Source organism: Poromitra crassiceps (assembly GCF_964638095.1).
Source record: "Poromitra crassiceps genome assembly, chromosome: 4".
Classification (NCBI taxonomy): Eukaryota; Metazoa; Chordata; class Actinopteri; order Beryciformes; family Melamphaidae; genus Poromitra; species Poromitra crassiceps.
The window spans coordinates 41,464,806-41,478,767 of record NC_139626.1 but is presented as its reverse complement, the minus strand read 5'-3'; the positions used below and the strand labels follow the sequence as shown (position 1 = coordinate 41,478,767).

Here is a 13,962-nt window from a genome sequence, read left to right as displayed (position 1 = left end):
ATAAATAATAATAAATAAATAAATTGCAGATTGCAGAATACAGTTCATATCTATCGCTGGTAGCTTGGTAACAACATGAAACACTGTTGACACATTAGAGACTAGAATGACCGCACCGCGGATATATGCCTCCGCCAAACAAGTGAGCAGTTGACATCCGTGTCTGTCCAGACTTTGACGTTTGAGCCAAATGTGAAGAAATTCCATCAAGGCTTTACTGAGATATTGCGTTAATGAGCTTGAAAATGGCATTTGTGAGGTCACAGCGACCTTGACCTTTGACCACCAAAATGTAATCGGTTCATCTTGTGTCCAAGTGGACGTTTGAGCCAAATGTGACGAACTTCCGTCAATGCGTTCCTGAGATATCGCGTTAACGAGGTAGAAAATAGTGTTCGTGAGGTCACAGTGACCTTGAACTTTGACCACCAAAATGTAATCAGTTCATCCTTGAATCCAAGTGGACGTTTGAGCCAAATTTGACAAAATTCTGTAAAGGCGTTCCTGAGATATCGCGTTAAGGAACATCGGATGGACGGACGGACAACCCGAAACCCTAATGCCTCCGGCTCGGCTATCGCCGGCGGAGGCATAAAAATGTAAGATGTCAATTATTGTGAAAAAGGCAAAACCAGAGACATGGACCGAAATGAAATAAGGACCTGGGACAGAAGACACAAGGCTGAGTAGAAAACGAGCAATAGAAGAGGAGAGAGAACAGTTGGTGTGTGTGTGTGTGTGTGTGTGTGTGTGTGTGTGTGTGTGTGTGTGTGTGTTGTGTGTGTGTGTGTGTGCGCGCATACTTGCACGAGCATAAGTTACCTGTTTGCTGTCTCCAGGCTGTGGGTGCTGATGGCTCTTCTGTCTCTCTTCATACAGATTCCTCAGACTGGCCATCACCAACTCATTCTCCTCCTGGTCACTCTTAGGACGAGCCCTCTGGAACACACACACACACACACACACACACACACACACACACACACACACACACACAGACACACACACACACAGTCATTTACAAATGCATTTGCTAAACCCTGGCAATGGGGTGTCGTGTAGAATATTTGCACATACAGAACAGCTGAAGGGTGTTGGACTGGACAGTTATAATTCTGCATGAATGTCTGTCATAACATTCTAAGGTCCCTCCAATTGACAGTAGGTGAAAAAGGCTTAGCTCCAAGGTTAGTAGCCAAAAACAGGGTTGGGTGTGTTAGATTAAACTCGACAAAAGGCACAAAATAATTCCTGTATTCAACAGAGACAAGTTTAAAACTCCGGTAGCATTGCAGTTCAGCGCCATCACCAGCAGATGTCAGTCTAATCACACTAAACAGATTATTTATGGGCAGTACCCACTCTACACCACTTCTACAGTACACATGACTCCAATACTGTGCATTGCAACCATAACCTGTAAGATGAAGGATACCAAGGAGGAGCTAGCATCATTCACTGAAATAAGCCAAAAGACTCAATGTAAGGAGATTCACAGCTTTTTGAATTTGATACCAAGGCAACCCCAAAGACAGAATATGCATCACATCAGTGGGTCCAAAGGCTGAACGGGTCCATTTAAAGCAGTTGAAGAGATGTACACGTTGAGTGAGATTATTGTCAAGCAAATCCACATGTAGCTGACCAACATAGCTTGTGTGTGCATGGGAAAGAGACATAAACATACTGTATGAGAGAGAGAGAGAGAGATAGAGAGAGAGGGAGAGAGAGAGATAGAGACAGAGAGAGAGATAGAGAGAGAGCGAGAGGCAGAGATATTCATGTCATGTATAAAGAAGGATCAGTGCATCACAACAAGTCCCACATGAAGAACGTGTGATTGCACGGTGATTGGGACATGATGAAGTCTGTTAGAATTGCTGACTGACTGGTTTGTGCCTAACTGCCTTCACCGAACAGGGAAGCAAAGGAATTGAAAGCCTGGCCTGAATCCATCACACCATCTCACACACACAAACACACATTATTACCTTAGTGTAATAGTGTAATAGTACCTTAGTGTTCTCAAAGACTGAAGCTTGCTCCTGGTTGTCCAGAGTGGCCAGGTGCCTCTGAAGCTCCAACTTGGTTTTGCATGGGTGCAGACCTGAAAATGATACGCACAATTTAAAATGTGAACATAGTGGTCACAGGTGTGTGGGGGACAAAACACGGCTTTGAACGTGACTCAGCCCATCAGGACCACCGATCTATCAGTTTTATAATGCTATGTGGACATGGGCACCTCGGATTTGTTGGTTTGTTTGTTGTGAATGACTTGCAGTGAGCGAGGGTAACCGTAAGCCATAAGGTTGTTGATCTGATTACCCAACGTTGCTCAAAGGCTGCTCATTTAAGTTCGACCCAACTAGAACACCACAGCAAAAGAAACGACACTATTAAATGTCACAGAGCAGCGGTCACTGAGATGCTTTGCCAAGTTACTTGTGTTACCACACTTGACTCGGGTGGCTTTGTACCAACTTTTGTACAAGGGTCTTGATATGTCAGTTGGGAGCCCGTGTTTGACAACTATATAAACAAGAAAGTTCCATATTTCACTCCTGGCACCGGTTTTGTCAACTGGTTTAGGCTGCCTGGACTCACTTCAAGATGTGGTGGACTGTTTGACTGACGGTAACGTTGAAATCTATATATATATCAAATGTATATATCTCTTTCACAAATATATATTTTTCTGATTTCCCCCAATTTTCTCTCCAATTGTACTTGGTCTTTCACAAATATTTTAAGTCTTTTCACAAATTTACTATTGACTGGATTAAAGGAACACTCCGCCCATTTTCAACCAGCTTTGTATCATTAGAACATCAGTAGTATATCAGAAAACGGTAAACGGTTTTGATGTCTGTCATTTAATTTGACAGTTATTGAGTGTTAAAGTGTGGACCAGTCACATCACTGGTCCACACTAACTCAAATTAATAACTCATTAACTCAAATCAACTCTCAAACTGTAAACTGTTTTGAAGTCATTCATCTAGTTTGACAGTTATTGAGAGTTGATTTGAGTTAATGAGTTATTTATTTGAGTTAGTGTGGACCAGTGATGTCACTGGTCCACACTTTAACACTCAATAACTGTCAAATTAAATGACAGACTTCAAAACAGTTTACAGTTTTCTGATATACTACTGATGTTCTAATGATACAAAGCTGGTTGAAAATGGGCAGAGTGTTCCTTTAAGTGTTCAATATGATGTATCCTGATAATGGCTGAACACAATGGCTATTGTTTGGGCCATTTCCTCCTCTAGATGAAGGTTACTCTCCACATCAACAAATATCGCATCGCCTGAAATGACAATGGGCTGTATAAAATCTGTGATTATTGACTATCATGACGAATCAACATCATCTTTCCCAGAATGTGGTGGAACTGGAAACGATATTAACTTCCCAGGCTTCCCGAGGAGCCCAGGGAGAGTTTCCTACCTTCGATCTTCTCACAGAGCCGGTGGAGCTGCTGCATGGGGCAGCTGTCACACTGCAGGCTCTGGGTCTTTGCGCTCTGCTGCAGGGCGGCCACAGAGAACGCCTGCTTCAGAGTCAGCATGATCTCATCCACCTACGAGAGCACAGCACACAGGCATCATCACTCCATTCATTTACCAGTGGATCCATCCCTTCATTCTTCTATCAGTTTATTCACAGCAGTCGAGAGTTACGTAGGTTTATTTAACGTTTCATTTAGCGAGCCCAGTAACTAATCTTTCAGGCACTGCAGTCTCCATCTTGTATAAGCTAATGGCATTGCAACATGAGCCGACTATCACACTTCCATCTGATTATCAAGGCTTCGTTTCAAACCGTCTGTCCATTTAGGTTGGGTCAGCACAGATACACCATGACTCGACAGAACGGAAGCAATGCAATGCATTATGCATTATTATTAGCTGCAATGAATTATGGTCAGTGTAGTTCACAAACCTGTAACGATGTAAAGAAATGTGTGTAAAAAGGTGTCGTGTGTATGTAAAGAAAAATTACTCAAATTTAAATTATTAATTAAAATCCACGGTATGTCACACTCTTCCCTTGCTATGCTCCACATCTCTCTCTCTCTCCATCCTCTGTCTCTCACCAGTGATTCGTCTGTACACTGGAAGACGTAGCAAACAAAATGGCAGCTCCCGCCGTCCACCGTCTCCCGGCAAATGAAGCCAAAGTGATCCACGTGACGAATACCCTGCGGGGGAGATGGTCGCACGTTTTAGTGACAAACATCCAAAACATATACGCAGGTGCTGTTTGCGTAGAAACTCTATTGCGTCGTACCTGTGAGCAGAAGGAGATTTCTCTGAAGCTCTTCTCTATGGCAACTTTCTTAGTGTCCGGACTAACCAGGAAGATCTGAGACCTCCCCACCTACAACACAAAGACAGCCACACAGTTACAGTATGTACAGTGCACTAACAGGCTTGGAGGCTGTGCTTTGTGTGCATGTGTGTTATGCACAGAACATGGGGCCTGTGGTGAGGATCAACCTCACACACCATAGTACTGGTCACAGACCACAATTCTCTACTCGCATTTTAGCGGCCACTATTGGGCCAATGAAAATTAGGAATTAATACATCCATTTGTACAACTGTGATACTTTCTATCATATTGTGGAGAAGCACAATGAGAGTCTTTTGACTTCCTTTCTTCCGTTTCATTTCTTCTATTCTCACGGAGTCTTGACATATTTTAGGGGTGATCTTCATTCACAGCATGATGAGGACATCATGAGTCACCATTACCCCCAAAGCTCAGGGGGGATTCACTGCTTCATCATAAAGCAGTGACCTCATGTCCTCCACATGTTCTCAAGCCTGCATTAGGGGGACGTTTCCTTTCTAGAATATAGAATAGAATAGAGTAGGAATAGAGCTCAACAGTCACGTGACGTCTGTTGCCCCTGAAGTGAGTTTCCCATTCATTTTACTCCATTAGACATTAAGAAAAAACTTAGAGAACGAGTTTTAAGGCTGGAACCAAAGCCAACCTGTGACCTGCTGAATCACGAGTGACCATAAAATATTTCACTTGGAGCAAAAACAAAAAATAAAGACGGGGGGAAAACATCTAAGATTTGTCCCCCCCCCCCCCCCGCCAACGTTATTTTTTGTTGTTGCTCCAACTGAAATGTTTTATGGTCGCTCATGATTCAGCAGGTCACGGGTCGGCTTTGGTTCCAGCCTTAAAACTTGTTATATAAGGATCTTTCTAAATGTCTATGGAGAAAATGAATGGGAAACTCTCTTCAGGGGCAACAGATGTCACGTGACTGTTGAGCCCTATGGAACGAGGGGTGATGATGTCATGAGGATGAGTTCATGGCTGCCTGTGGTGTAGCAGCGACGTGCTGCGGGGGGTTAGCCAATGATGTGTGGGTATCTGCCGAGAGGGACACCAGCAGGCACTCTGCTTCCTGTGCCGATGCAGACCACTTCCTGTCTGGAGGCGTAACAGGAAGACTGGCATTGGCAGAAGGTCACCAAGGTGAAGCAGAGGTCACTGAGGGGGGTCGTGCTTGGTGAGTGACCACCTCATTTTGCTCGGCAGTCAGCATTAATACTTGCTGAGTCATGAGGGAGTTTATATGATTGTCTCCCTGTTTTCCTCTCCCTCCCTGTGAGAGTGTATGATGAGGAGTTTGTTATTCGGGGGATCCAAATTGGCACATCACTGCACTGCGAAGCACTCGTCTTCTACTGAACAAAGTAGCTTGGACAACCTTTGTGTATTACAGTAGCTTGCTGCTAACATTTGTGTGTCTTAGGGGCCGAACACACCAATCAATCCTACACTGGAGCGACGCAGCGCGGAGGCAGCTTCATTTATTGTTTTCAGGCCAAGATGTTCTTTATCAAATGTAAAAAATCACCAAAAGAAATGTCCTAATCCAGGGCTTAAAGCAACAACAACAAAAGAATAATAATACAAAAAATCTGATCCTCTGGGGTGGGGAGCCAACAAAATAAACAAACAAACAAATAAGGAAACAAATAAATATGATACGGAAATCCGTGGGCTTTCTGACAATTTACTCCTAATCCACGGATTACTAACCATGTGCACAGATTTGTAACATCAATGTTGATAACATCAAAGAGGGACTTTCAGGCATATACAGTGAGCCATAGCCATTACACACAGCTTGGCATACATATAGTGAGGTGTAATAGCCATTAGGCACCTAGACCACATGTTAACCATAACCATAACCCATGTGTATTTTGGTGACAATTACGAAATTACTCCCCAGAGCGCAACCCCACAGCACTTCCTTTTTCTCAGCATTCGGCAAACTGCAGAAATATTCACTCGACATCGTTGCTTTTGTTTTCGCCGCTCAGCTGTATAGACGGTTTTCACGGAATGGTCAGTCCTGCACTTGAATGTTTTTTTTTTCCTTTTATGTCCATAGCAAACACTGCAACAGGAAGTGAGCGGGGGTTCAATTTAGAATGTTTTTGTTGTCAAGTTAAAACCATCTATAGTATATAGATCATGCTTGTAGAAAATGTTTTTACATGTTATTTAAATTGTAATTATGCAACTCTGTGGGCCACAGTACTGTAGTGTCCCTGTTTGACCTTATCAATATACAACACATATTACAAATCTGTGTGCACGGTCTACTAAGTCATCCAAGGGCATGGTTTAGGATTCCGTTGGCACTATACTAATTTGAGGGCAGTTCACTAATCCATGCATGCGCACAGTTTACTATTCCGTGCACATGGAGTCATGTGAACCCGCTTTACCAATCAGTGCCCGTATGGATTTCCACATCAATTATTTTGTTCCTTACCAGGTGACCCCTGGGGAGCTCTGCAGAGAACAGCCAAAAGCAATGGCACATTCTTATGCTGCATGACAAATAGTAAATAGTGAAAGAAGACAGTTCAGGTTCAGGCCTGTCAGTGCTGCTGGAGTGTGTTGAGGTTCAGGCCAGTCAGTGCTGCTGGAGTGTGTCTGGGACTGAGCTCATGTTGGAAACAGCACTTTCTTTCTGCTGCTTGAGCACACAGTGCAGAACAAACAGCTGCTTCCCTTCATGTGACCACTTCCCCTCTTCACCTGTTTATTCAATCCATACCTGTTTGTTTTTTACTCCCGTCTCAGTGACAGGAGGAGCTTCACTACAGTTTCCATGTTTCAGCTGTGCTGCCTACACCACGAAATCGGTGCTACATTGCTGCACGGCCTCACCCGTAGCTCGGCCTCACCTACCCTATTGGCACGTGCGGGGGTGTGTGTGTGTGTGTGTTGCTCACTAATGTCACTAGGGATGGGGCCGATCCGATCCAATATCGGGTGCCGATATTGGCACTAATTCACGGATCGGATCGGAATTGGGGGGGGGGGGGGGGGGGGGATTGTTGCAATTCCAGCGTGGGCCGCTGGCCGTAATTTGCCCATGTATAATAGTATGATATCCTTCTTTGCCTTGTATATTTTGTCTGCTTTTTGCAAGGTATATTTAAAAAAAAATCTTTAATTGGCCAAATCTTTGCCTATACTTTATATTCAAGAAAAATATTGGTATCTGCATAATATCAGTATCGGCAGATATCCAAATTCCGGTATCGGAATCGGATCGGAAGTGAAAAAAGTGGATTGGTGCATCCCTAGATGTCACAATGCCTCCTTGTGTGTGTGTGCCCCATTATATATCACACCACTGATGACATCATCAGTGTGTGTGTGTGTGTGTACTGTACCAGCAGTGCTTTTTATTCTTTACACTAACATAATGTAACCTCAATTCAACTGATGTTTTCAATGTTACATTTGCTGACGATACAGTGATCTGATCACAAATAATAATGAAACAAAATACAGTAAATGTGTGGATGAGTTTGTAAATTGGTGTCATGCTAGCTTCCTACAGTTAAACACCAAAAAAACTAAGGAAATTATTTTTGATTTCAGAACAAAAGGAGGGACACATCAACAGACAGTCATTGGTGGTGACCGTATTGAAGTCGTAGATGAATATAAATATCTGGGGACAGTAATCGATAGAAGACTGACATGGGATTGAAACACAGGTGTCATCTACATGTAGAGATTACAACGACTCTACTTCCTACGGAAGCTCCGACAGTTTGGAGTGGACAGAGAGACATAATGATTATTTTCTATCACTCATTTATAGAGAGTATCCTCAGTTTTTGTTTTATTGCTTGGTTTTTCTCACTGTCAATCGCTAACAAGAACAAACTACATAAGATTGTTAATATGTCTAGCAAGATTGTAGGCCAGCAACAAGTCAGCATGACGCGGCTCTGTGAGTCTCGTGTAACCAGGAAGGGGAGGGCAATCTTTAGTGACACATCACACCCTCTCAGCGCTGAATATAAACTGTTGCCATCAGGACGGAGGTACAGGGTACCGCCTTTGCGGACCTCCCGTGCCCAGAGATCTTTCATACCGTCCAGTATTGGCCTGCTTAATAAGCTCTGAACACATGACTAGTGTTCTTGTAATTTATTATTATTATTTCTTTCCACTGGGGTGGGGTTGGTGCGAAGCACTTTGCGATCATATCCGTTGTAATTGTTTGACGTATTGTCGTCGCATTGTGCTGTACTGTACTGTATTGTATCTTGTCTTGTGCTGCGTTTTGTCTGACTGCTACAGATGCAGGACAACTTTCCGAAAGGACAAATAAATACTACTACTACTACTACTACTACTACCCTATGGCATCACTGATCAGTGCACGGGTGCCCTTTACACACCCTGAAGGTTTCAGCCCGATCGCACGTTAAAACGGCATAGCTGTGGCCGAACACAGAACTTGAAACAAACAAAGTCAGATTTCTTTGCTTGGCTGAATATGATGATAAAACGCATCAAAAACAAAAACCCATGTGGATTTTTTCCTTCTTCTGATGTGAATCTGAAGCGTCCGACATGATGGAAATCCGGCACCTGGCCGGAGGTCTTTAAGCCCTGCTAATCTATTTAAGTTCCATTTGTATGAAAGTGGCTCTTGGATACATCCGTTAACACACTAGGTCTAGCAGCTGTTCCAATGTGTCTCTCTCTCCCCCCTCCTTGTCCTAACTTCACATCTCTCCTCTCTCTGCAGCAGCCTAATTGTCATCCAGAGCAGCAGCCAAGAGACTTCCCTCTCCTTGTTAAACAAAGTGCAGGGTCAGCACAAAATACAAGTGTCACTTTTCTTCCTTCCGACTCTCCCTTGACCCCCCCCTCCCCCTCCTTTCCCACTCCCTCTGTTACACGACGTCAGTCCTAAATTGAAGGTTGCATGGAATCGATACACCTGTGCTCTTGGTACGCAGCCCGTCTCTTGCAAACACAGGAGCAGAGCTCGTTAATCAGCTTGGCGCTCTTGAACCCTACACATTGATCATTTGCATTGATCCTGCTCTCTTCAGTGGCTCAGACGTTTCATCTACGTCGTCTGGTGCAGCGCAACTCTTGAAAAGTGGTTCAGGATCGCCCCCCTGAGACCAAAACTAAATGCGTGACAGACACATCAATTGACCAACCACGGACCTCCTTATTTGCGTGATGCAACTCGTGGGCGGTACATTTTGAACGATGCACCAATGCACCAGACAGTCGGACTTCCGCCATGATACTATTTGAACCCGGAAATGCTGCCTTGTGATTCAGAGCCTCCGTCGTTGGTTGGAAGTGATGATGGAAGACGTTGGGTCTCGTCTGACCACGTGGAAATAAGGTAACAGGCCAGATCTTAGACGTCAATCCGTTGTGGAGAGTTACAGTATGTGGGACCCTTTTGTCGATTTGAAGACTGATCGCTGATATTTTAATTAAGGAAACTGGTTGATCGCAATCTGACTTAAAAAAATGTGCGATATGTTTCAACATTGGTTCCAGAAAAAACAAAAAAACATGTCAGCATATCTTTTTTGACAGTAAAAAACTGAGATGCTACATAGATAGAGGATAACTTATGTGATGTTTTTCTCTCATAAGACAGTAAGTGTATGCAACACGCTGTATTGTGGTTGTAACAGTGGCTCTACATTTTCATAATCAAATTCCTCAACCCAGAGTCTATTTCGGCACGTAAATAGACTCTGGGAAAGCCGTGCCTTTTTTTGAGGCTTCCTGTACAGCGCGGATCCTCCGCCCGGGACTTCCGCCTCCGCGCAGTGCCGCTCTGTTGCTGTACCGGCGAATATAAGAGTTCCGGTCCCGAACGCTAGTGAATATATACGAATGTTGACGTTTAGCCTTCAAAATAAAAGCGACGCAATGTATGTTTTTAAAAGGCGCCGCTGCGCGGAAGTGGAAGTCCCGGGCAGAAGATCCGCGCTGTACAGGAAGCCTCAAAAAAAGGTACGGCTGTCCCAGAGTCTATTACCGTGCTGCAATAGACTCTGGGTTCCCAGATTGGGCGGGTATTGACTAATTGGTGATATTTATCACAGGGCAATTATGTAGTCAGGAGGAATCTTTGTTATTTGGGTAATTTCTCCCAAAACTAAACTCAATCTCTCAGCAGGAAAAGCTGACATTAATTCATAATTTTTCCAAACATGGGAAACACAATTTTCAAACTCTTCTATATGATTGGAGCACTGGAACAGTGAACGTTGCAGATATTCACGTGCTTGTGTTGATGTAAATTACCATAAACAGCATGGTCCTGTTGTCCTGCAGGCTGGTGGGCTGCACTGCAGCAGAGTGTGTGTGCGTGTCAGCAGCGTTGGCGTGAGAGATCTCTGGTGAGAGTCCGTTCTCGTCCAGCCCCTGCAGACAGGGGAAGCTGGGGTCCCGTTTGAACAGCAGGGGGCGCCTGCCGCTGGTGGGGCTGTCCGCAGCCCCGTCACCGACACCCCCGCTTCCCAGACCGTTGGACTGGAAGGACAACGCCCTCCTCGGCCCGCCCGCCAATCCCTCGCCATTTCCTCCTTTGGCGCCCGCCGCCGCCGGGCCGCGTGACTGGCCGAACTTCTCCACGCACTCGTCGATCAGGGCGGGCGGGGCTTTCTTGTGAGCGACGCTGACGCGGCCGCAGAAGAGCACCTCGAATTTCTTGGCGAAGGCCGTGGGAGACACGATGACGGTGGGAGCCGTGGGCGCCGTCGTCGTGGGAGCTGTGGAAGGGGCGAGGCGTGTGTCCGAGGGAGCGCCGCCGCCTCCGGAGGCTGTGGACGTTTTGTTGGTTGCGTTGGTGATGTCATCACTGCGCGCCGAGCTCTTGCCAGCCTGCCTCAACGTACTGATGATCTCAGGGACCTGGAGAGTTGATTGAGAGGAGATACGAGCTTAGCATAAATATCAGTAAGAACATAATCACTGAGATAAAACATTTTGTAAACACGACTTTTTGACTCCAGTTGTAGTCCACTCTACAGGCTACACCTAACCGCACAGATTAGCATCGAGCTACGGCAGGCATGAAGCCCTATTCAACATCTTTCACAGGTGAAGAATTTGCTTAGTACAAAGAGTGCTTGTTGCATTGAGGCGGGAGAAGCGGCTCGGCTGGAAATGCGAGGGTGACAACGTCAAGGAGGTGTGTGCATGATGAGTACAGTGTGTACATGTGAATCTGAGCATGTCTGTTTCAATAGGAGGGAAAAACAATGGAAACATGTGATCAGCTGTACGCTACTGACTTCAGGCTAGATACTATATAGCACATGATACACAGCAACTAAGCTGCTTCCTGAACCATCAAAGATTTTGGCCTTAGTAGACTTAAATTATGTTATGCTACAACAATTTAGAATGATGATGAGAAAAGTTCCATTTCTTAAAATGTAGACTAACCCTCTCAGTCAATCCAGAATTAAAATGTGTTTCCCCATAATATATATATATATATATATATATATATATATATATATATATATATATATATATATATATATATATAGGTTAGGGTGGTAGGAGAATTTATATTCTCTGTCTATAGACACAGTCCCAAGACAGTCCCAGCTTCTATTTGGGTATTTATGCTGCGATTAATACAAAAAACGATTTAGCATGTGATTGGTCAAAAACACGTCCACGTTGTTGTGCCAGGGAGCTAATGATCAATGCATGTTATTTTCTTTTTTAATTCTTTTGAATGCATCCCCTGCTTTTTGTTCTGTATGTCTGCTACTGCGAACAGAAACATTTCAGACATAACATAACATGTTTTTGTGACATAATAATAGCCTTAAGGACATTGTTCATGAGCACTTGCGTGCTGCAGATGATACTAGGCTGAAGTTCATATCTCTTGCATCATCATCACCATCACACCCAGAGACACATTAAAGACCCTCCTCTTGCTTCATTGTAAACAGCATTGATTGTAAACAATTGCCCGCAACGCATTGCTGATGCCTGGGTGTTTTTGTTGGTGTTGGCCCAGCAGTGAGGGCAGACTTCCAGGAGGGGGAGGCCACTGAATAGAAGGTGAATCTGAAGGCACTAAGTGATAACCTGACGCTGCCAGATCAATGAGTTTGCTTCAAATATCTGTTTCACAAACAACATCCATCTGGATTCGGCCAAGCTACATTGCTGAAGAGGGCGGTCACTTTTTTCAAGCTACTAGGCAGGTGATTGGATGGACCGTCTGTCTGTCACCGTCTGGGCTTGCCAGCGCCAACCAATCAATTCCCTTCATGACGTAGCAGCGCCTGATCAGCTAGGACTACAATTGCTAATAGTTAGCATGGAGGTCGCAGATTTTTTGCTGTTTTTGTAAGGTGAATATTGGGTGCAACCATTGACTATTCAATTTGCCAAAAGAAAGAAGAATTACTGCAGATGTCTGACTGAGGATGAAGTGCAGGTAGGCCATTTTGCACGTTAAATGTAACTGATTGGATTAACTGATGTTACGCTAACGATAGCAACATTTGGAGGTTGGGGTGCTACGTCTGATGATTGATGATTAATGTTAACGTTAACAGCGATTCATTCATAACACATATCGTTGTTCGTTTCTTCAGGGAACTGATGACACGATATGACACCGAGTGGCACGCACCCTGGACGGCTAACGTCATGGAGACGCAACGCTCTCTAGCCTTTATGATCATGGCAACAACCAAATGCTTTGATACAATATAATGATTTAACGCTACTATTTAACTGGTGAATTTTAGCATATGTGTCAGTGGAATGGTAGATATTTACGCATGACTGGAGAATGTTATTTGCTTACTTTTGTAATAATAAACTAAACGGAGAAATGACGGCCGTGTGTGGTGTTGTTGTTACATAATCTGCTGGTCTTGAGGCACGATTGGGTCAAATGATAAGACGATGTAAATGCATAAAGATGTTGTCAGATGAATCTGCGAAAGGGAGCTGCCTGGAGCCCAGAGGACGTCAACAGAGAAGAGGAAAAACACCCTGGTTACACCATGCAGCATGTATTTGGATATAATCTCTAACTTTAAGAATGGTTCCTTGTTGATATACCGTATTCCTAGTATTGGCTCCCATGACGTTTGTTTACCCCCTATCTAAAGTACAAGTGCAAAATCTTAAGCTACCGGTATGTTCTATCGATAAACCAATTTCTCGAATAACAGCTCCAAAATATCAGACATATAGGACTACTATATGCTAGAGCTATATTCACACTTCACAGTATAATTTATGCAAGCGGGGGAAAATATCAGATAAACTGATTGTTGTATTGTATCCTGAGATCTTTAATCTCGCCTGTATAACATAATATGTCACTCGGACACCAACGTGAGTTAACGTGGTTTATTAAACAGCAGCCAACATTCCAATCATAGCAGAATACACTTCAGCTAGCAGTAAAGGGACAATACATCACACTGATCTTTGCAGTTCTGTGTTGATTAGCTAATAATTCAGTGGCATTTTGATTAACGTTATGATTTATTTCGATTTGGAACAAAAATGATGGTTTAACAGATTGCATGTTTACTGGGCTGTGGTGAGAGTGAGAAGGGCTTTGTG

General features: G+C 44.0%; 1 protein-coding gene across 2 annotated transcripts in view; it reads right to left on the bottom strand.

Annotated features, from left to right (window-relative positions):
- The window catches only part of tbc1d1 (TBC1 (tre-2/USP6, BUB2, cdc16) domain family, member 1), a 75,519-nt gene that overhangs the window by 38,611 nt on the left and 22,946 nt on the right, over window positions 1–13,962 (bottom strand). For both annotated transcript variants that reach the window (XM_083634787.1, XM_083634786.1), the window contains exons 2-7: window positions 10,651–11,259; window positions 4,300–4,389; window positions 4,106–4,210; window positions 3,457–3,589; window positions 2,016–2,107; window positions 823–939 (exon numbers count right to left, since the gene is read on the bottom strand). In XM_083634787.1, coding sequence (XP_083490913.1) covers window positions 823–939; window positions 2,016–2,107; window positions 3,457–3,589; window positions 4,106–4,210; window positions 4,300–4,389; window positions 10,651–11,259 — 1,146 coding nt within the window. The remainder of the gene's footprint in view (window positions 1–822; window positions 940–2,015; window positions 2,108–3,456; window positions 3,590–4,105; window positions 4,211–4,299; window positions 4,390–10,650; window positions 11,260–13,962) is intronic.